Below are 14,797 nucleotides of genomic sequence, written 5' to 3' on the forward strand. Positions count from 1 at the left end.
TCTCCGGTGTGTGGCGCCCAGCATCCCGTGACCTCCTTACAGACCAGTCAGATTACGCCGTTCCTCAGTTCAGAGTCTTCAGCACCTCCCACCTCACCAGGAGGAGGAGCCGGAGTCTGCTCGGACCTTCAGGTCTGCTTGGCGTACTCCCCTGGTCTTCCCCCAGGACCCACCCTCCCTCTCACCGTTCCGGCTGCAGCGGCCTCGATGTTGGTCCTCAAACACAGCAGGGCCTGGGCCCCTGTTCTTCCCCAGTACCCAGGCATGTTTTTTCCTGATACCCGGGTTCTTTCTCACTTCCTCCAGCTCTCACTCAGATGGAGCCTTCTCAGTGAGCTTTCTTAGCGATCCCATCTAAACTTTGAGCCTGTTCCTACTCCTGCTCAGTTCATTTCCCTTCCCTGCTTTATTTCCGTCTAACATACTGTGTAAAATATTCATCTTGTTTAATGTCCCTCTTTCTCTCCCCAGTGAAATGTAAGCTCTGTGAGAGCAGACCTCTGTTTTGCTCACTACTGTATTTCCAGCACCTAAAGCAGTAGTGAAACTTAATAGGTAGTCAGTATTTGTCAAATGATTTTATGAATCAGTAGAGGTTTTTTGTCCCTTCTCTGTGCCAAGAACTGAGCTCAGCACCATGGGTACAAAACTGACAAAAGACATTCTCCTCTTTACATGTTTACAGTCTAGAAAGATAATAACCAGCACTCATATGAAGTAAAAATATTTAAGCAATGAAGAGGGTTATTATATACAGCTCTTTCATTTAATGACAGATGTAAGATCCTTGTGTGGCTGTCTCTTTAAAACTTAGAGAGCATAATCTTATTATAGATACCACTGAAGCCTGCGGGGTTAATGTTAATATTGTGATGTTTCTTAAAAACTAACTATACTTACATGTGAAAGTGAAAGTCAGTCAGTCGTGTCCAACTCTTTGTAACCCCATGGACTACCCAGTCCATGGAATTCTCTAGGCCAGAATACTGGAGTGGGTAGCCTTTCCTTTCTCCAGGGGATCTTCCCAACCCAGGGATCGAACCCAGGTCTCCCACATTGCAGGCTGATTCTTTACCAGCTGAGCCACAAGGGAAGCCCAAGAATTCTGGAATGGGTAGCCTATCCCTTCTCCAACAGATCTTCCTGACCCAGTAATCGAACCGGGGTCTCCTGCATTGCAAGCGTATTCTTCATGTAGTAAGAATTTAAGAATGAAATCCCACTCTGAGCAGTATTAAGATAGTGAAGTCAAAGTGGAAGCGTTAGTCACTCAGTCATGTCCAGTCCTTTGCAACCTTATGGACTATATAGCCCACCAGGCTCCTCTGTCTGTAGTATTCTCCAGGCAAGAATACTGAGTGGTTAGCCATTCCCTTCTCCAGAGGATCTTCCGATCCAGGGGTTGAATTGGCATCTCCTGCATTGCAGGCAGATTCTTTACCACTGCGCCACCAAGGAAGCCCCAAGTTTGCAGTAGCCAGTCATTTTATTGTTTGTACCTTTGATTAGAAAAGGAGAAAATTCTTTTGTAAGTTTGTGTCTCTGTTTTGCTTCTTCCCTCAGGAGAAATCCCTCCCTGGTGTGGTGATGGCACTTGTGTGTAATGTATTTGACATGCTTTACCAGCTGGCCAATCTAGAGGAGCCAAGGTAAATAGAAATGTTTGTGAAGCTTGCAAGAGAGCAAGCTATTAAAGTTAGGGAACCAAATAAATGTTCTCTCCAAATGTATATCACTTCACATCCCCTACTAAATTTGACTATTTTTTATTTGAAACTGTGGCTTTTAAGAAAAAAAATTTCACATTTGAAAAATTTCAGGATAACTCTACGAGTACGAAAGCTTCTGCTCTTGATACCCACTGATCCAGCCATTCAGGAAGCCCTTGATCAACTTGATTCTTTAGGAAGAAAGGTATGAGTATCTTGGATAGTTATTTAACAGGCATGGAAATTTTATATCATGATTCAGTAAAAATGCAACATAGCATCACATAAAGGTCGTACGATATCATCTTTCCCATAACAGATTTTTTTTTCCTTAGAAAAATACTTTTGCTATAAAATGGAAGTCTGAACTTCATGATGACTTTTAAATTATCTGTAGTCAATAATGACATCAAATTTTAGAACTGGAAGAACCTTTAATGTCATCTGCTTCTCCCTCCTTCATGTATTTTTTGAGGAAACCCAAACCCAGAGTAATGAAGTGTCTCATCTAGGGTCAGACTCTAGTTCTCATTCGACTGTGATGTTTTTCTTCTGTTATGATGCCTCTCTGAGTGTGATTGTTGCATATGTTTGAGTTGCTTGCATAAATGAGTTATCACTTAATTTTTTCACAGTTGATATTTAAAGTTCCTTTTGTTTAATTTTTAGAATCTATAGTAAAATTCTGTTTTATTTATAATATTGTTTAATTGTATTTTCAGAATAAATTCATTTAGAACAAAATTGTTAAAACTAAGCTAAGAATTTTGTATTTCAGTGATTATTTTTTAGATCAGGTCAGAACCTTATCACATATACCTTATATATTAATTTGAGAGAGAAGAAAACTAATATAATTATAAATTATATTACTATTACTAACCCCCCAAAATTCTGAAAACTAATACTCTGCAATCTTATAATTTAATTATCAGAGTTCAGTAGTACAAATTTTAAAAACCTGGAAATAAATTAGGATGACCTCACTAGTGTTGCTTAGAATACAATCTGAGAGGCATTCCTGTAGAAGGGAATGCTGTTGAGCATTTATGATCTGTGTGATGGAGTTCAGTGCTTTGTTAATAATTAAAGAGTGATGTGGCTTTGAGGTTAATTCTTTTAGAAAATGTCAATGATTTGAGTATATTAAAGTGGAAAAGAATATTAGAATATATAGTGATAATGTTTCTCCTTCATTTATGTCCCTTTTTCATTATCTTATACTTAGAAAACGTTACTGTCTGAAGCAAGCTCTCAGTCTTCAAAGTCTCCGTCCCTGTCTTCTAAGCAGCAGCATCAGCCAAGCGCCAGTTCAATTTTAGAAAGTCTGTTTCGATCTTTCGCTCCAGGAATGTCCACCTTCAGAGTGCTCTACAACTTAGAAGTAGGAAACCTCATTTTTTTAAATTTAATTTTGACAGATTCATTTTGGTCTGAAGATTCATGCTTTCAGATGTCAGAAATAAGTAAATAGACTATAAATTGAAGTGTTTTATTGTTTTGGACTTTGAAAATGCTCTTTTTTCCCCCAACTTATACCTGTGTACATTGTTATACTTACAAAATAGTATGTAAATAAATGATTAGGAAGCCTAATATATAAAAATGTGTAATTAATTTCCTCTGGAAGTTTTACAATTGTTTATAACATCAGTTATTAATCTTCAGCCTTTTTACTAAATGCATCCTAACTTTTTAAAAAAGCTGTTGCAATTTGTTGCCATTAATGAAGGTTTATATGTAGTTTGTCAGAAAGCACATTTAACATTATTATTTTAGGGTTTTTTTGAAAAGCTATTTTATTAAAAGTATGTGAGCAAAAGAATATTTTTATTACCCTTCTTCCTAACAGTAGTTTTAAATTAGTAGATTCAGTTCAGTAAACTTTACTAATTATTTACCATCTACAAATCATTGTGATAGTCTTAACTACCACAGAGTTGAAAAGACATGATAATTGCTCCAGGTTCTTCTGAGTAAGACAAAGGAGAGGCTGGATAGACTGTGCTGGAATCATGGGTAACAAGGCACTGTGCAGGGTGTGGCTGGTGGAAAACTGTCCTGCTTTTAGAAGGTGGTGGGACAGATCCTCAGGCCTCTTAAGGTTCTAGGAAATATAAAGCCCTGATGATTTTGTTTTACCTTAAATTGTTTTATTTAGTTAGTTGTTATATTGAGGAATCCAGATCAGTGCCTAAGCAACCTTAATTATCAAATGACCATTTATCTTCAGTAAGTTTTGAATCACAACAAAGGTCATAATTGGCAAGAAGGTGCCTGCTCAGGCATGTTTTCAAAGTTTTATTTCATCTGACAGCGTAATTTGGAGTATAAAGTCATATTCACTCATTTTTATGCCTAACTCATTATTTATATGTTTGTATGGTGGAGCTGTGATAATGTTTCATAGTTGCCTTAAAATAATCATTCTTGTGAAAGTGTTTGTTGGGTCCAAAAGGAAAAAACATTTAGCATGTATTTTAAAAATAAAGTTTGACCTCATTTCTTATGAACATTTAAAAACACATACAATATTCCAAAACAGAAAATTCCCTAGAAATTTTTGGCTAATTCAGTCTTATAAAATTTGTATCTTGCATTGCTGCCAGATTTGTTATTTACTTTTGAATGATTGTCTTAGAAAGTTAAGGTATAAATCTTAATACCCACATTTGAGAGCACCCTGAAAATCTGACTGACCTAGCAGTGGGTCTGGTTTGTCATCAGCTACTTAGATTGCATTATGTTAGAGCCAAAGGACTGTGTAAATTATCCCTAGTCTTATTTTAGAACTTCAGATTAACTGGGAACTCCTCTGATAGGTTGCCTTTTGCTCTATAGAAAATGTAGAAACCCTAACACTCCCAAAGCACTTCTTCTACTGTTAACCTGAAAGGTTCATGTCCTTGCATTTCTATCTTTAACTTATGTTTGCCTTCTAGGGAAATTCAGAGTGGATATTCGAAGTACCCATTCCTTTGGGAAAACCTTCCACCCTCACTAAGTTGTTGTCCATTAAGCATGGGGAGTGTGTGCCTGTGGCTGTCAACACTCAGAAAGCGTTAGGATAGCAGAAAGTTCCCATTCTCCTGAATGATGCTTGTGATCTGAAGCTGGGGAACCAGTTTCCCGAAGGGCAACTTAGGAAGAAAGCATCTTTAGACAAAAATATCACATTAAGAATCTAAGCTCCTAAAATTACTAATAAGTTCATAGAATCATATTTTTTTTTGATGGGGAAAGGACCTTGAATTACATCTAGATTAAAACCTTGGGAATACTGAGGCAATTACTGGGCGCTTGTCTTGTGCCAGTGCTTATACTAAGGACCTTAAGTTTGTGTTATCTTACTTACAAACAATACTCTGGTAAAGGTAATCATTGTCCTCATTTACCCGATGAGAAAACCAAGGCAAAAAGGAAAATTACGTATGTGAGCTCTCTCAACTAGTCAGTGGTAAAACTAGGATGTGAGCTAAATTTGTAGTCTCATACTACAGGTTGATTATTTATGTGAAAATAGTTTCCTTTAGGTGGATACTGCAGTGTCATAAGAAGGGCATGGATGTTAGAGTGAGACCCATCTAGACTCAAATTCTAACTGTGTGACCTCAGCAGGAAGGTCACATAACCTCTCAGGTCTCAGTCTTTCCCTGTAGAATAAAATACCTATGCCTTGCAGAGTGAGATTAAGAGATAGAGCAAATTAAGTACTTCATTTTATGCCTAGTACCTTGTAGACAGTTGCTCAGTAAACAGGAGTTAGAATCACTATCAGGAAATTCATCCAGCATTTATAATAAATGGACTATTATAAAACTTCAGTTTATATACTTTTTCTAGAACATAGCAGCATAACACATAATGTTACCTGCTCTTAGGTAAGTCTGGGAGCCTGAGACATTCACATTTGCTGGTTTCATGAAAGAGGAACATACTAACTCTCTAAAAACAGAAGGATTTTTCATGCTAAGTAAATGGAACTATTTGTGAAACATCAACCTTCTTATACTACTGGAGGTAGAAAAGAGCAGCAATTAAAGAGATTCTGACTCAAGTTGTCTGATTGCTTTACTTGGTATAAAGGAATAATTCCTACTGGAAATGTTTGGATGATTAATTTTACTTTATCTTTTTTCCAAGGTTCTAAGCTCCAAACTCATGCCAACAGCTGATGATGACATGGCAAGAAATTGTGCAAAATCGTTTTGTGAGAACTTTCTCAAAGCAGGAGGTTTGAGGTTAGAGTTTCAATATTGTATTATATGAATTGCAGAAAATGAATAGAGTTATTTTAGTTAACTTCTCCTGCCAGGCCTTATTTATGCCTACAAGGCATTATTTGAAGTATTATGGGAGTCGTAATAAGAGGAATGATGTTTCTGTCGTTAGAATATTTTTAAATGTTTTAATGACTTTTGATTATTTGGAAAACTGACAGAAGCATGTGTGTTTCCCCTTTGGTAGTGGGGGAAATTCTCAAGAGGAGAGGAGACTGTGCTTTTTCTGGTCACTCCCACATCAGTTTGAGATAAGGTGGACCTGATTCTTAGTAATCTATGTTGTGCAAGGCATTAGTGCTGGGGGTGCAAAGATATTATCGCTGCCCTTGAGAGCCTCAAGGCTCTCAAGTAAGACGGTAGGCACCGAGAGAGGACATCAGAGAGCAGACAGACTGAAACTACAATCACAGACAACTAGCCAATCTGATCACACAGACCACAACTAGCCAATCTGATCACACGGCCTTGTCTAACTCAATGAAACTAAGCCATACCGTGTGGGGCCACCCAAGATGGACCGGTCATGGTGGAGACGTCTGACAATATATGATCCACTGGAAAAGGGAATGACAAACCACTTCAGTATTCTTGCCTTGAGAACCCCATGAACAGTATGAAAAGACAAAAAGATAGGACACTGAAAGATGAACTCCCCAGGTTGGTAGGTGCCCAATATGCTACTGGAGATCAGTGGAGAAATAACTCCAGAAAGAATGAAGGGATGGAGCCAAAGCAAAAACAACACCCAGTTGTGCATGGGACTGGTGATAGAAGCAAAGTTTGATGCTGTAAAGAGCAATATTGCATAGGAACCTGGAATGTTAGGTCCATGAATCAAGGCAAATTGGAAGTGGTCAAACAGGAGATGACAAGAGTGAACGTTGACATTCTAGGAATCAAGGAACTAAGATGGACTGGAATGGGTGAATTTAACTCAGATGACCATTATATCTACTACTGTGGGCAGGAATCCCTTAGAAGAAATGGAGTAGCCATCATAGTCAACAAAAGAGTCGGAAATGCAGTAATTGGATGCAGTCTCAAAAACAACAGAATGATCTCTCTTTGTTTCGAAGGCAAACCATTCCATATCATGGTAATCCAAGTCTATGCCCCGACCAGTAACGCTGAAGAAGCTGAAGCTGAACAGTTCTATGAAGACCTACAAGACCTTCTAGAACTAACACCCAAAAAAGATGTCCTTTTCATTATAGGGAACTGGAATGCAAAAGTAGGAAGTCAAGAAACACCTGGAGTAACAGGCAAATTTGGCCTTGGAGTACAGAATGAGGCAGCACAAAGGCTAATAGAATTCTGCCAAGAGAATGCACTGGTCATAGCAAACACCCTCTTCCGACAACACAAGAGAAGACTGTACACATGGACATCACCAGATGGTCGACCCTGAAATCAGATTATATTCTTTGCAGCCAAAGATGTAGAAGCTCGATACAGTCAGCAAAAACAAGACCAAGAGCTGACTGTGCCTGAGATCATGCACTCCTTATTGCCAAATTTAGACTTAAATTGAAGAATGTGGGGAAAACCACTAGACCACTCAGGTATGACCTAAATCAAATCCCTTATGACTATACAGTGGAAGTGAGAAATAGATGGAAGGGACTAGAACTGATAGAGTGCCTGATGAACTATGGACAGAGGTTTGTGACACTGTACAGGAGACAGGAATCAAGACTATACCCAAGAAAAAGAAATGCAAAAAGGCAAAATGGCTGTCTGAGGAGGCCTTACAAATAGCTGTGAAAAGAAGGAAGCGAAAAGCATAGGAGAAAAGGACAGATATTCCCATTTGAATGCAGAGTTCCAAAGAATAGCAAAGAGCGGTAAGAAAGTCTTTGTCACCAATCAATGCAAAGAAATAGAGGAAAACCATAGAATGAGAAAGACTAGAGATCTCTTCAAGAAAATTAGAGATACCAAGGGAATATTTCATGCAAAGATGGGCTCAATAAAGGACAGAAATGGTAAGGATCTAACAGAAGCAAAAGATATTAAGAAGAGGTGGCAAGAATACACAGAAGAACTGTACAAAAAAGATCTTCACGACCCAGATAATCACGATGGTGTGATCACTCATCTAGATTCAGACATTCTGGAATGTGAAGTCAAGTGAGCCTTAGGAAGCATCACTGCGAACAAAGCTAGTGGAGATGATGGAATTCCAGCTGAGCTCTTTCAAATCCTGAAAGATGATGCTGTGAAAGTGCTGCACTCAATATGCCAACAAATTTGGAAAACTCAGCAGTGGCCACAGGACTGAAAAAGTTCAGTTTTCATTCCAATCCCAAAGAAAGGCAATGCCAAAGAATGCTCAAACTACCACACAATTGCACTCATCTCACACGCTAGTAAAGTGATGCTCAAAATTCTCCAAGCCAGGCTTTAGCAATATGTGAACCGTGAACTTCCAGATGTTCAAGCTGGTTTTAGTAAAGGCAGAGGAACCAGACATCAAATTGCCAACATCCGCTGGATTATCAAAAAAGCGGGAGAGTTCCAGAAAAATATCTATTTCTGCTTCATTGACTATGCAAAAGCCTTTGACTGTGGATCACAGTAAACTGTGGAAAATTCTGAGAGAGATGGGAATGCCAGAACACCTGACCTGCCTCTTGAGAAACCTGTATGCAGGTCAGGAAGCAACAGTTAGAACTGGACATGGAACAACAGACTGGTTCCACATAGGAAAAGGAGTATATCAAGGCTGTATATTGTCACCCTGCTTTTTTAACTTGTTTGCACAGTACATCCTGAGAACCGCTGGGCTCAAGGAAGCACAGGCTGGAATCAAGATTGCCAGGAGAAATATCAATAACCTCAGATATGCAGATGACACCACCCTTATGGCAGAAAGTGAAGAAGAACTAAAGAGCCTCTTGATGAAAGTGAAAGAGGAGAGTGAAAAAGTTGGCTTAAAGCTCAACATTCAGAAAACTAAGGTCATAGCATCCAGTCCTATCACTTCATGGCAAATCGATGGGGAAGCAGTGGCTGACTTATTTTCTTGGGCTCCACAATCACTGCAGATGGTGACTGCAGCCATGAAATTAAAAGATGCTTACTCCTTAGAAGGAAAGTTATGACCAACCTAGACAGCATTTTTAAAAACAGGGACATAAAATAAATAAATAAAAAGCAGAGACATTACTTGCCAACAAAGGCCCATCTAGTCAAGGCTATGGTTTTTCCACTGGTCATGTATGGATGTGAGAGTTGGACTATAAAGCAAGGTGTGTGCAGAATTGATGATTTTGAACTGTAATGTTGGAGAACACACTTGAGAGTCCCTTGGACTGCACGGAGATCCAACCAGTCCATCCTAAAGGAGATCAGTCCTAGGTGTTCATTAGAAGGACTGATGCTAAAGCTGGAACTCCAATACTTTGGCCTCCTATTGCGAAGAGCTGACTCATTTGAAAAGACCCTGATGCTGGAAAAGATTGAGGGCAGGAGGAGAAGGGGACCACAGAGGATGAGATGGTTGGGTGGCATCACCGTCTCAATGGACATGGGTTTATGTGGACTGCAGGAGTTGGTGATAAACAGGGAGGCCTGGCTTGCTGCAGTTCATGGAGTCGCAAAGAGTCGGACACGACTGAGCGACTGAACTGAACTGAACTGAACTGAGAGCCTCAGGGTTTAACTAAAAACAAATGGTTATTGCCGGTATTGAAACAGAGGCTTATAAAAGGTGCTTTGTGGGATGAAGTGGCGAAGAAAGCTATGGTTAAATGGTAAGGTTTGCTTGGGTTAATAAGATTAGGAGATGATTCCCTGAAAGTGACATGTAAGCTGGAGACAGAGATGAGTCACATTCTCTAGGTAACTCAGGGGGCAAGGACATTCTCAGCCAGAGGAGGGGTGGGGTGAGTGAAAGCCTGGAAGGCAAGGGACTGTCTTGGGAACGACAGTTGCCTGGTGAGAGTAGAGCAAAGGATAAAGGAGAGAGACTGTGAAGAGGGGGTCATAGTGAGGAATTTCAGCATTACCTTGTAAAAACAGGAGGTGTCCAAGCCCAGAGTTAGCTAGAACAGTTACTCTGACTGCAGTAGAAAAGATGAATACAGGTGGAAGAGACTGGAGGCAAGGAGAACTGTAAGAACTGTTACAGTGTTCCAGAGAAGAGATGACAGGTTCTAAATTTGGGACAGTGGTAGAGAGACGTTTATAAGATGAAATAGGCAAGTCTTTATGATTAGATGTAAGATTGTTGTTGCTGTTTAGTCTCTAGGTCATGTCCAGCTTTTGCAACTCCTTGGACTAGCTCACCAGGCTCCTCTGGCCATAGGATTTCCCAGGCAAGAATATACTGGAGTGGGTTGCCGTTTCCTTCTCCAGGGGATCTTCCCAACACAGGGATCAAACCTGTGTCTTCTGCATAGGCAGGTGGATTCTTTACCACTGAGCCACCTAGGAAGCACAGATATAGAGTAGGAAACATTTTTAAAATGGCCCTCTGATTTCTAGCTTGGGAGAATGAGTGAATGATAACTCTTTAGTCCATATGGGGAATGAAGATAAGATGGAGGAAACTGAGAAAGTCAAGAGAAGTGAATTTGATTGTGCAAAAGATCTCTGTGAGTCACATGAAGGTGATCGTTTGGACATGATGCCCTTGAGGGAAGTGGAGAATGGCACTGGATGTCCGAGGAGGCATCATGTATAAGGAAAGCCTTGTAGCCTGAGCCCCTGCCAGGTATTGAGTGGCAAGTTTAAGGATGGGAAGCAGAATCAGTAAGTGGAAATCTCTGATGTATGAGTGAGAGAGAGGAGGTGACCGAAGTTTGAAGGATAGGATAACTGAAAAGAAAGCTTGCTCTTCTGTTTTGATTTTAACTTGGAGAAGCCTTGGTTCTCATTGTGAGCTGGGTAAAAGGGGCCAATGAAAAAGGAAAGAATAAAGATAAAGGGGGGTGATAAACCAATGGGGCTAAGTTCCACTGCAGTTGGAAGATATGCTCCATAAAGAAAGTAGGCATGCCATCTCCTTCAGGAAAGGAAAGAGTGAAAGCCAACTTGAAATTTGAGCAGAGGGTAATTGAAGGAATTCTGTTGGAGGCCTTCAGGGAAGAGAGGTTGGGTGAGACCTTGCAGAGATCAAGGGGACTAGAATCAGAAGTGGAAATAGAGGGTGAAAACATTTCAGATCACTCAGCCAATTACAGAGCTGTGCTAACAAAGGCATTTTAATTCTGACTTATTTCTGAATGTCGGTGTACGCTCGGCATCGTTCTAAGTACTAGAAACAGAGGAGTGCCTAGGTGAAACAAAAATCCATGTCTTTGTGAAGATGATAGTCCAGAAGGGAAGACAAGCAATAAAGAAGTAAAAGTGTATGTCAGGTGGTGATAAGAACTGTAGAGAAGAAATAAGACAAAGAAGAGCGGGTAGCTGGTTCAGTGCAGTGATCAGAAAATGCTTCCCTGATGGGGGGATATTTTACAAAGACTGGAAGGTGAGGGAGCAAGATACGGAGATGCTGGGGAAAGCTGTCCAGAGGAGCATCCACGCGAGCCCCTGTGAGGGTCAACCTGGTGTCTGCAAAGCCAGCAGGGGGCTAGTGTGATTGGGGCTGAGTGAGGGGAGAAGGGTAGGGAGCATGAGGTTACAGAGATACCAGAGGTCAGGGTATGCAGGATTTTACAGGCTACTGTGAAGGGAATAGGAAACCATAGGAGGATTTTGTCCAGAGGAATCCCATGGTGACCCCCATTTTTAAGGGATCATTCTGGTTGATCTTTTGAGAATAGATTTTGGAGGTGAAGCTTCAAGAGTAGAAGCAAGAAGAAGAGTTGGGAAGCTTTTATAGCAATGTAGGTGATAGTAGATGTGAAAAACAAGCTTTATAGAATACACCAATTCTGGATATACTTTTGAATTGATAGCTCTTCTAATACCAAGATAGCAGTTGATTGGTGAACTCAAACAAGTTAGTGAGAAGGAAAACTATCTAAACACTCTGTATTGGTTATGTTTTTGGCTAAGAAAGGAGTCTAATTTTAATTCTGAACCTGGAAGGTTATATGCACCATAAGAAATCATTGTGATAGGAATCTGTGTGATCCATTTATATGTAAGGATCTTGTAAGAATTTGAAGTAATCGATAAGCATTAAAATACTTATAGAAAATTGCCTGTGAAAGAAACAGAAGTCTTAAATATCCTGCCTTTTCTTTTCTCTTTTTTTTTGAAGTTTGGTTGTAAATGTCATGCAGAGGGATTCCATCCCATCAGAAGTAGACTATGAAACAAGGCAGGGCGTTTATTCCATCTGTCTACAACTGGCAAGGTACGTGAATCTATTGATTACTCTCAGATGGCTATTCTTGACTCTTTCTTCCAGATCCCATCCTTTAAACATAGTATGAAATGACCTTGGCTTAGCCTAGCTTATTTCCGTTTAAGATTTTTACTCGTGGGACAAACATTGCCAACCTTATTGGATGAAGACCTCACCAAAGACGGCATAGAAGCACTTTCTTCTCGCCCATTCCGAAACGTCAGCCGGCAGACGAGCAGGCAGATGTCCTTATGTGGCACCCCAGAGAAGTCATCCTACCGACAGCTATCAGTGTCTGACCGGTCTTCCATCAGAGTTGAGGAGATCATTCCTGCTGCACGAGTCGCAATACAAGTAAGTGACTTGTGTTTGTTCAAGGAGACCCAAGGGCCTCCTTACTGAAGGCACCGCTGGTGGGGAGGGCCTATGCAGACATAAAAATTACTGATGTGAGTATCATCCTCGAGGAGCTTACAGTAAGTAAGAAAGAGATCAACTAGTGCAGAATCCACTGTAATTCAGGTGGAAAACATCAACTGTTGTAAGACGACTACCAAAGCAAGACATTCTTTAGGACTTGAGAAGAATGGACTAGTCCTTCACATACGGCTGTCACCAGGATTCCATGTAGGAGGGGCTGAGCCTTTAAAAATGGGTAGTGATTCCATTTCCATGGATTCATTTAGAGAGAGGAACGTTTTCAGGTAAAAGGGAAGGTGGGAGCAATTAGAAAAGAAGCCCTGTAGGAAGTCACGTGGTGGTTCACATAGACCAGATGCTGTGTGTGGAGGAGGGGAAATGGTGATAACAAAATGGGTGATTTGAAGCCAGAACCTGCAGAGCAGGGTCTCTGTATTGTGAGTAGCAGAGAGGCAGTTGTAAGTCTGAACAGTACAGAAGCATGAAAAAGGCTGTCTGTCTTGTGGATGATGCTGGAGGGAAATGAGACTGCAAACGGAGACCAAGAGGAGGTTATTGAAGTCAGTGGGACGTGTTCAAGTATTCACGGCACTCTTTTTTGCTTCCTTAGACAATGGAAGTCAGTGATTTTACATCTACCGTGGCTTGTTTCATGCGACTGTCATGGGCTGCAGCTGCAGGACGGCTTGACCTTGTTGGGAGTAGCCAGCCAATTAAAGAAAGTAATTCTCTGTTTCCTGCTGGAATTCGAAACAGACTCAGCAGTTCAGGTACTGATTAAAAAGGGTAAAATAATTAGAATATTGAACAGGAAGTAGCTATAAGAATCATCTTTGTATAGGTTACTCAGAGTCACAGAAAGGAGAAAGCCTTTTCTCTTGCTTTTGAGCATGAACAGAAATTCATCAAGCTAAATAAACCCTCAAGATTTGTGCATATTCAAGTATACATGTATGTATATACATCCTCCATTTATATATGTCATACTAAGAAAAAAGTTTATAAATGCAAAATAAATAGAGAAACCAAGCAGAATTTTAGCTTGCTGAGTATAAAAGTGTCATGAGGCCAATAATTATGGCTGTAATAAAAATTCATCAGAATATTTACCTGGAAAAATCATTTTCTTGGTTTGGCCTGTTATTTTCTGTTAGGCCTTTATAAATAGCTTTATTTCTTAGCTTCATTTGGTTTCCCTGCTGTGTATATAGCTCACTAATAATAGAGCTTTTAAACTGTATGACATACACACAGTAAAATACAGAAATGTTAAATGTACAGGAGTTTTAGGGTTTTTACATAAGTATAACCCATTAGATCAAGATAAGGAACATTTCTAATAACCCAGGAAGACTCCCACATGCCTCCAAAATTGCACTATTCTTGCTTCTGGCACCTAAAACTAGTTTTTCATCATAAATGTATTTTTCAGTGCTTCCAAATGTGTTTTAAGTACAAAGAAAGCAGTGGGGGTCAAAGTAAATGATTGATTCTCTCTTGTTTCTTAGACCAGAGTGTCTTCTTGAACTCTTTACCGTCACTTGAGGATTATGGACACATTAAAGGGTTAAAATCTCAAGGGTCCTGTGGGATCCACAGTCAGCCTGCGATAACCTTCTGTTTTGTATGTTTCCAGGAAGCAACTGCAGCTCCGGAAGTGAAGGGGACCCAGTGGCCTTGCATGCAGGCATCTGTGTACGACAACAGTCCGTGTCCACCAAAGACTCGCTGATTGCTGGAGAGGCTTTGTCCCTTCTTGTCACCTGCCTGCAGCTTCGGAGCCAACAGCTGGGTATGCAGGAGGCCTGCTTGCTGTTCATGTTTTAGGAAAAGGCCAGGTTTCTGTTGGGAATTATTTATTTCCTTTCATAGATAAGGTGATGTTAATAGAAATGGAAAAGGGGAAAGTTGGCATGTGGAATAGGTAAGAATAGTGCTAGAGTACTTAAATTCTGAACAAGTGTTTATTGAGCATCTCTGTATACAAGGTTCCACAGTTGATGTTACAAAGGCAGTATGTCTGCTGTCCAGGAGAGCTTACCATCTAGTGGAGGAATTAAAACAAGCCAAAATTGTAGGTCATA

General features: G+C 40.2%; 1 protein-coding gene across 2 annotated transcripts in view; it reads left to right on the forward strand.

Annotated features, from left to right (window-relative positions):
• Positions 1-14,797, forward strand: part of USP24 (ubiquitin specific peptidase 24) — a 136,377-nt gene that overhangs the window by 67,600 nt on the left and 53,980 nt on the right. For both annotated transcript variants that reach the window (XM_065912159.1, XM_065912165.1), the window contains exons 29-36: positions 1,564-1,649; positions 1,821-1,914; positions 2,938-3,093; positions 5,853-5,950; positions 12,207-12,302; positions 12,419-12,647; positions 13,324-13,483; positions 14,350-14,505. In XM_065912159.1, the coding sequence (XP_065768231.1) occupies positions 1,564-1,649; positions 1,821-1,914; positions 2,938-3,093; positions 5,853-5,950; positions 12,207-12,302; positions 12,419-12,647; positions 13,324-13,483; positions 14,350-14,505 (1,075 nt within the window). The remainder of the gene's footprint in view (positions 1-1,563; positions 1,650-1,820; positions 1,915-2,937; positions 3,094-5,852; positions 5,951-12,206; positions 12,303-12,418; positions 12,648-13,323; positions 13,484-14,349; positions 14,506-14,797) is intronic.

This window comes from Muntiacus reevesi, chromosome 1, assembly GCF_963930625.1.
Source record: "Muntiacus reevesi chromosome 1, mMunRee1.1, whole genome shotgun sequence".
NCBI lineage: Eukaryota > Metazoa > Chordata > Mammalia > Artiodactyla > Cervidae > Muntiacus > Muntiacus reevesi.